General features: G+C 42.7%; 1 protein-coding gene across 1 annotated transcript; it reads right to left on the bottom strand.

Moving 5' to 3' along the window:
- Window positions 1-2,021: 2,021 nt before the first annotated feature.
- On the bottom strand, window positions 2,022-8,847 carry fosl2 (FOS like 2, AP-1 transcription factor subunit). Its single transcript, XM_044047884.1, has 4 exons — window positions 8,122-8,847; window positions 5,242-5,496; window positions 4,953-5,060; window positions 2,022-3,124 (listed from the first exon to the last, which is right to left on the bottom strand). The coding sequence occupies exons 1-4, from the start codon at window positions 8,248-8,250 to the stop codon at window positions 2,561-2,563; spliced, it is 1,056 nt and encodes a 351-aa protein (XP_043903819.1). The 5' UTR covers window positions 8,251-8,847; the 3' UTR covers window positions 2,022-2,560.
- Between the last annotated feature and the right edge of the window lie 356 nt (window positions 8,848-9,203).

Genomic DNA, 9,203 nt, shown 5'->3' on the forward strand with positions numbered 1-9,203 from the left:
TCTATTTTAGCATTGACTCTTGACTGAATTTCAATTTATTTCTGTTGGTAGATCACTCTCTTATTTTGAAAATGATATCAACAAAAAATGTTATTAACTTTATGTCTATGTTATCCATTTTTATACGGTAATATACGATGCATCATATTGGTGATACAATATGATCGTGATCTTTATCATTGAAATAAGAGGTTTCATATTTTGATTTTTTACATTTCTTTATTTTATTTTCATGGAATGATGAATAAAAAAGATCTGAATAGAAAGAGAGAAGCACAATTCCAAGTTGAAAATGATTTATTTTTATTTTCATTATTATTATTCATTTAAATTAACAAACACTGCTATACATATTGCTGTTTTTTATTAATTTTGAATCATTTTAAACAGTTAAAGCGTTTGGAAAATAAAAAATAAGTAATAGTAGCTGAAAACAGGCAACAGACAGTAGATGACATGTTCAGTAGAAGAAGATCTACAGTCAATGGCTTTCCTATGTGAGTCGAGGGGCTTCAGGAGATTTCCACAGATATGCCCACAGTCATGGTTTTGGTTATCATTTCACCCTTTTTTTTTTCCCCTCAGTCATCCTGCTGCCCGACTGATGCTGATGTCAGTGAAATAGAAATATCTGACAAGTAGCAGCAGCTTGAATCAAATTCCAGAAAGTCTGTTTTCTGCATCCAGCGCAACAAACGTCTTCCAACCACAACTTTGATAACAAGACAGGGTTCAAACATGACACCCACTTTCACCCCTGACATTATATTCATTAGGAATGTTTGAAGTAAAAAACAAAAACATTTATTTATTTATTTATATATATATATATATATATATATATATATATTTATCACTGTTGTGTCCTTCTCAGTGCACGGTCCCTCATCCCTTTTAAAGATACACGCATGTACAAATAATGAAAAAAAGAAGTGCTTCATAGAACTTCAGAAATATTACATCTCGTCTTCAAGGTGTGTCCTCTTTCATGTCAGTCCAGCTGTAGAGAGAGTCTTCTTGTTTCCTTCCTTTAAAGTCAAAAAACGTGGACTGTGTCTGGCCCTTGTTTCAAGCCGACTCCGCTTCTGCCCAGTACCTCCATGTTGGCGTATGTTCATACACCCATAAATTAGCACATCTGACTTGAATTTAAACATCATTTCTTGACTAAAAGTGACAGATTTACAAACACAGTATAAACAGGGTTGACATCATTGGCAGCTGGCGACAGTCTAGACCACAGTGGCTTTTTGAAATCTGAGCAAAAAAAGAAAAGAAAAAGAATAGGAAAAAAAGAAAAGAAAAAACAAATCCCTCCTTTTCAGACAAAGACGCACAAATTACAGGATTACGTGTGTCACACAAAGTCTTTTTGGCTTTTTGAAAACCTGAACCGCCCACAGAGGAGAGAGGCAGTGTTGGAAAACTAAAAAAAGAAAAAGAAAAGTAAAAGACCTTTATTTAGAAATAAAGAAATACAGAATCCAGTGCAGGAGGGAGAGAAAATGTTGACGTGACACGATAAAGCATCATCACCCCGACCATAGACATGTACCGACAGTAGCCTGCAGTCCTGTGACGCTCTTAACCACAGGGGTTGGACTACACCAGAGATGACTCCCTGACATTAATGTAAATCACATACACAGGTTGTACAGTTCAGGTACAGAATCACTGAGGAAAAAAGCACAGCAATACGACTATAAAGTCAAGCCACTATGGCAAAAATTGAAGGTATATAGAGTATTAGATTGACTGAGAGTTGGCTCGTGTGGTTCGTCCGTCGCCCTGCAGCTGACAGCTTTGCTTTTCTACATGCAGATTAAAGGTGAGGGCAACGTCTCAACCCAACACTCTGCACAAAGTGAATCAGCACAGTCCACAGATACAGTTAAAAAGATGGAGAGAACAGCAGAAATGTGCACACACACACACACACACACACACTCTCATGGTAGTGATCTCATCGGAGCGAAGACAAATCTAGATGTTAATAAAAAAAGACAAGAGGAAGTCTTTGCTCATTGTCTCCTTCTCTCCTCAGAAAGACCTCGTTCAAAGATTTATTGATTCGTCTTGGCAGAGTGCAAGCGTCAGCATGGCTTTATTCAACAGGTTCAGAAATATATATATATATATATACATATATATATATATATATTAATTCAGAACACACGCTCTGGTTTTAAGTCACTAACTCACAATTGTCTGGCCCGGTAAACAAGTTGACACTTGAGATTGAAATGGCGAAGGGATGACACGCTTCAGGATTGGTGCACGCACTTCTACGAATAATAATAATAATAATAACAATAATAATAATATTTAGAAAAAAAAAAAATGTTTACACTGAAGCAGAACAAGAAGAAACACGTAGCCCTTGTGGGTCTCCCCCGCAGAGGGGAAACAGCTCACATGGTCAGCTTGGTCTGGACTTTTTCAATGTGCTCTTCAAAGGAAACCGAAGGGAGGCGAGCAGTCACCCCGCCAACCACAGTGTTTGTTTTTCTCAGCCTTGCTGAGTCGAGTCGAGCCGCGCCGAGCTGAGCCGGGCCCTCGCTCAGAGAGCTAGGAGGGTGGGGGAGTTGAGGGAGTCTGAGGACTGGTCGCCGCTGCTGCTGCTGCGCCGGTGAGCCTTGGAGCACGACTCGGAGGAAGGCGACGGGCTCTCGGGCTCCAGCATGCTCGGGTAGGTGAAAATGAGGCTCGGGGCGTTGGGCGTGGCAGCCGGGGTGGACGCCGCCACTACCGGTGTGTTCAGGCTGTCGCCATCCGTGCAGTATATCCCGCCACCGCCCAGGCAGATGGGTTTGATGACCGAGTGCTGAGGTTTACCCATGTCCCCCTCATCGTCATCGTCGTCGTCGTCGTCGTCGTCCTCTGGCTCCTGCTTCACCACCACATGGCTCATCCGGCTGCCCATGTTGTGTCGCATGGTCAGAGGGAGTGGGTTGCACTGCTCCTGGTGATGCTGGTGTCCTGATGACTGGTGGCGGTCCTCCATGGGCAGCTTGCACACGGGATTGTGGGCAACAAGCATGAACTCCAGCTTGTCTTTCTCCTTCTGCAGGGTCTCAATCTCCTTCTGCAGGTCTGCCTTCTCCTCCTCCAGCTTCTCCGTCTCCTGTTGACAAAAAAAAAAAAGAAGAAGAGGAAATGAGCACGGGCATGTACTTCAGCTCAACTGACCTCACCTTATACATGCTTTATATCACTGACACATGAGGTGCTTGTCTACTTCTTCCTTGTTTGTGTCACCTAAAGAAATCTGTAATCTGCAAAATAACACATATGGATCCACAACCGCTGTGTGTTGTGATGTAAAATGAGTTTTGAGTCAGAAAAGCCTCATGCATTGCTGAGAAAAAGCAGGAAATATCCTTTTGTTGTTGGAGTTTTCTTGCAAACGCAGATTAGTGTCAGGAACATGAACGCTCGGTGCTTGAATGCATACCTTGGCATCTGACTGTGCCCGCGGTTCTCTGTTAACAATGTTGTCAGGCAGTGTGGCATGTGTGCTTCTGTTATGTTGTTCCTCCGAAGCGTCAAAAGAGGGCACTGTTTGTTTGTGGTGGTTTCCAGACAGTGGCACAAGCGGCACATTAAATCAAGAATTTGTCACGGGCCATTTAGACTAACAACGTGTAATCTCTGAGCCTTCTGCTCGAATGTGAGCTTTTACATAATGACTTCACTGTTTGTGTCTGTGACAGATACAGGATCGGCAACAGTGTGTCATTATTAGTGTGTCACATAAAAGAAAAAAAAAAGACTGATCCCGTAAAAGCTGTTTTTCAGGCTCAGACACCGGGCGGATAATGATAAGCTGACATGCTGTCTGAAGACTTTGACTCGTGGGCAAAAGGTATGAGGAAGTTCTTACAAGAAGAAGGAGGAGGAGGAGGAGGAGGAGGAGGAGGAGGGGGAGTCCAGTGAGAAACATATGTATAGGAATGATATCAGTAAATCAAAGAGGAGTGTTTTTGCTGGAAAAACTGCACTTCCTTCTTTGGATTTAAAAAAAAACTGGCATGTGAAGAAGGAAGGGGCTTTTTTTTTTCCAGTGAGTGAAGGCGTATGTGTGTGCGTGCAAGCAGAATTTCTTCATGTGCGATTGTGAGACAAGCAATTTAGCCTTTTTATAAAAATGTCCTGCATTCATGGAGACAGCTGCCTGCAGCAAATTCCATTCCTGGGGGTTTTTAATGCCCGACAAGCTCAACCTCACTGTAATTCGGCTAATTAGTCCATTTAGATGCCGTTACTGTCTGCCAGGCAGGGCCAATGAGACAGCCCTACCTCTGTCTACAACTACCCGAGACAAAAAGCTTTTCATCGCCTGTCATCGTCTCACTCAGACCTTGCACTCAAGCGACGCGGTGCGAGTCAAACCAGTAATGTGAGGTTGTAAATTTAGGTGTGGAGTTCAATCAGTCATCAGAAATCTGGACTCCTGCCAGGCTTCCAAATAAACTCGATCTCCTGAGAACTGCGTGAAAATAAAATCTGCTCATAAAATCGTTTCTTCTGAATTTCTGCGACAAAAGAGCAAATTTAGCCAAAGAAGAAAAAAAAAAGGAAGCAGGGTGTCTAAGTTTTTTTAAACACTTACAATAGCACCCATTGAAACTGGGTTTTTTTAGAGACCCACTGTTTAAAGATGACAACCCACTTGCTGCAGCCCATTTCACATTATAAATTGTTTTTTATGGCCATATTATTATTATTTGGAACAGGTTAACCAGCTTTTTCCAACAGATAAATGTTTCATAAACCAGTCCTAGATTCATTTGACGCACGTTATTCAGTTCTGGAAATGTATTCCCCGACCAAACAAACTTTATTCAGCAACCATGCTGTGGGTCCTGACCCAGACAGTGGGAAAGACTCTACTAAAAGACAGATTTGTTCGGGTAGCCTTGAATTTATTGAGATTGAGATTTTGGACTCACCCCTTGCAGCATCTCTGTGAGCTCCCGTCTGCGGTTGCGGCATTTGGCAGCGGCTAACTTGTTCCGCTCGCGCCTCACCCTCCTTTTTTCCTCTTCCTCTGGGGTGAGCTGAGGACAAGGCAGAGAAAGAACACGGGCAGGTAAGGTGGGTTGTTTTTACAGACATACTACCGACATTAAAAGAAGAGCAAGAATGTAAACAAGAGGTGGATGATACAACTGGTGTCTGCACAGAGAGAAGAACCAAAAAAAGTATTTATTTGTTGTCCTATGATCCCAGGTCTCTCACCTGCTCGTCCCTCTTGCGTCGGCCTCTGGTGTCCCCGATGGAGCGGATGACCCCGGGTCGGGCCAGCGTGTTGTGTCCCAGCAGCCCCGGCCCACTGGTCAGGTGATGGCCGTACGGGTGGGAGCGGGAGTAAGGGTTGGACATGGAGGTGATGACTGTGGGCTGCACCATCCACTGCAGGTCTTGGCTGGTTGTGATTGCATTAATGGTGGGTATGAAGGCACTGTTGGAGCCGGGCATGTCGACCCTGTACTTCTGCAGAAGACAAGGTAACCCGTGATGAGGCGATGAAATAAGATTGTTGTGCATGTAAAATACAAGCCGCTAAAACATCCACCATCTCAGACATCACACGTTCTTATTCGATTCACACTTTTTCCACTTGTCAAGTTTACAGTCATGTTTCAGTCCACAGGGGCAAACTACTGTGTGTGAAAACCTATAGAGTGGAACAGTGACACATGCTGTGAATCATGTGGGAAAAGCCCAAGGTGTCCAGTGCATATTGCTTCACTACAATAACCAAAAGACACCAAAGGTGTTACACTCATCTGGAATGGAAATGACAGGGTGGTTTAAATACTCCATATGGAATCTTTAAAAAAAAACAAAAAACACAAAAAGTACCTTGAGAGTAAAACAAAGATCCTGAACCCAGATTTGGATGTGGATTATCACCAAAGTCTATAAATGTCATCCTTGGGTCATGACCTACATCCTCAAAATCAGATATGTAATCTGACGTGCAACAATAATTATTAACTGCTACAATCAACTTTAACCTTTAAAAAGAAACACATATGTATATTGTGACGTACTGTGATGCAGAGTGTGGCTTCAAACCTCTCAACTGATCCATACAGATATGTCATTTATATTATTTATACACTATGTCCGTATGCTGAGAGTTATATTGCCTTATGTAACCAATGTGGTGATATATTATTATCATTTTAAAGTGCCTATTTATCCTCTGAAATACCCATAGTAAAACATGTGTGTGTATAGGACACAGATGCGCAGTTTGGACTGTGCAGTGAATTCTTATATTGTCACACGCCCTGTAACATAAATGCACAAAAACAATTAAGTTGAGAATAATTTAGAATCAAATTTAGAATAAAATCTGACTAAAATGAAAGTGCAGACGAAGAAACTTGTGTATATGTTCATGTATGTTTATATGATGAGACACCCAAGTCATCCTCAATCATATATATGTTTATAAATATATATGTACATATGTATGTATGTATATATATATATATACATACATAACACATATATATATATATATATACATATATATGATTGAGGATGACTTGGGTGTCTCATTAGGTTTACTTTAGGTCTCTGGCGTCCACACAGACAGACGGGTGTCTCTGCCTTTGTGCGTAATTTACGCACGTCCCCATATGCCCGTTATTCCCGACTTTCCGTCGGATATCCTGGCAGTCTATTGGAAGTTTGTTTATCTGGTGAGTCATTGTGTATGGGATTTGTTAAGCACATGCGGAACGCAGTCAGTTCCAGTAAAGGGGGAAAGCAGCCAGCTGCAACAAGCCAGTTAACCAGAATTATGAGAGGAGGTTTCCTCTATTCTTTTTTTTTGTTTGTTTTGTTTCCATAAGATAATAATGTAAGTAAAGAACACATTGATGTGATGTATAATATAAAGTTAACATACATCCAAGTAAAAACAAGACACATTCAGTTGCTCCAGTAAAAAGAAAAAAAGAAAGCCTTGTTTTGAAATGTCTCCATAAAACCTAACACAGAGGTCATGTTCCAGGCGGCTGTAATGGGAAACATGCAGGCAGTCAGTGTGTGATTACAGGGAACCGGAGTAATAATGATAGATACGAGCCAAGAGACGTTTACTGTAAAATGTTGCGTGAGCCTGACGCAGCTTTTCCACGGAATGTCTCTCTGCTCGGACTCAGTTTGCGGGGGAAGCAGCGTAAACACCTCCACCCAGATGTATATCCTATTATTGATGAACATGAGGACACATAACCTCACGGTGACACACACATAAACACGCAGCGCTCGCTGTGTTTCACTCTGAGTGTGTGAAAGCAAAAGCGTGTGGTGAAATCGAGGGGAGGATGTTCAAGGTACTGCGTTTTTTTTACGCAATGCAAAATTGTTGGCATGTTCTCGGCATGTGAAGAAATAAATAAATAAATAAATATGACTTCAGATGTTGCGCGATCCCCACTATAGTGCCAAGTGCTGAGCCAACCATCCTAAAATCTGTAACGTCCATGTTGCAGCTGCACATATCCAAGAATTTCGTCAAGCAGCGCATACCTGTTGCATTCACCACCTTATAAACTTTAGCGCTGCGCACTTTACGATCAGATTAAAGTGGATTCCGCTCATAAAATATGCGCTATAGACATGCGTCGTTCTTAAATCAGACGCGTAAAAGCGCAGCTCAGCAAAGACGTGACACCTTCACGCACGCAGAGGAAAAGCCGAGTGGAACCATAACAGATTATCTGGATGTCTGTCGCTTTGCACATAGAACCCTCTGCGTATTTACGCAATCCTGCTCCATGATGGATGGAATCCGACTCAGTGAATCAGGCGCACACGTTTGCGCTGTGTCAACTTACTGCTACACACTGCGTGGTGGAATGCACATGGCATATGAGTCCACAAACAATTGTGCGGAGATCTAGTTTGTCTCGGGTGTTTTTCTGACTGTGTCAACGGGTTCATCCGTGTTTTCCCTCAAGACGCGACCACGCAGGATTGAAAAAAAGAAAAAGGATTGTGTAATAAAAACGCGACATCACTGTAGAATAAACAAATGTAATACATCAGCATGTTATTTGTGAAGCAACGTGGCAGCGCTTCCTTAATTAGTCGTACCTGGTAACTTGAGGTAGAGATCGGACTTCCGATCGTGCTGCTGCCGCTCGTGAAGGAGTCTGGCTGGGCCGGAGAGGTGCTGCTGCCGCGGGACGAGGTGTCGTAGTTCCCGGAGTAGTCCTGGTACATGATCCAGGAAAGAGGAAGAGTTCAGTGGGTAGATTGAGTTTTTTTTTTGTTTTGTTTTTTTGTTTTTTTTTCAAAAATCCTCGCCGATAAAAAGGCACGAACAGGAAAAAAATAGCAAAAAAAATCCCCTGTCTCGAGACGTTGTTAATTTTATCCAGAGAAGAGTTGGCAAAGACAAAGTGCAATTACGCTCCTTTAAGACTAAATTAAAGCATGTTACAGATACTGCAGCTTAGAATCAATATTTTTTGCTGTTTTCTCTGTGTGTGTATTGTTATTGAGTCACAGGCGGTTTTTTTAAAAAAAAAGAAAAAACAAAAAGAAGCTGAACTAAACTAAAGATCCTCTCAGGTTGCGCAAAGTTCAGGCTAAAGTCAGCAGCTTCACACCTTCAGCAGTCAAATCCAGCCGAGACAAGTCACTCTGCAGTTACAGGAGTGAGTCAACCTCCGCTCTAAAGCCTGATGACACGCTCTTCTCTCTGCTCTGTCTCTCTATCTGACGATCACGGAACAACACTCCGGCGTTTTTATTTTTTTTTCCCCCCCTTCTTCTTCTTCTTCTTCTTCTGCTTCTTTCCTCTTCTTTTCCTTTTCACCACTCTACCAACAGATGACTCACTTCAATGGCACTATGTAGAACTGCAGCGGCTTTTCAACACCAACGACACGGCCTACGTCACGTCTGGGCGTTGCGACTCCATCTCGGGGAGGGGTCGTTTCTGAAGAAGGCAGAGGAAAATAAAAGCTCCGCCGCGGCCGCGCGTCGCTCGGCGGACACTGGCGATAAAGTGTGAACGCGTGGAAACGCTCAAGTCAGTCAAAATACAAAAACACGCGCACGGAGAGGAGTATTTCGTTTTGTTCCGGACGTCAGCGCCCGCTGTGGACTTCACTGTTTGTCTCACTTGCTTCGGTCCATTGACGCAAGTTTCCTGAAATGGGCAGTTGCGT

The sequence above is a fragment of the Solea senegalensis genome, linkage group LG16 (assembly GCF_019176455.1).
Source record: "Solea senegalensis isolate Sse05_10M linkage group LG16, IFAPA_SoseM_1, whole genome shotgun sequence".
Classification (NCBI taxonomy): Eukaryota; Metazoa; Chordata; class Actinopteri; order Pleuronectiformes; family Soleidae; genus Solea; species Solea senegalensis.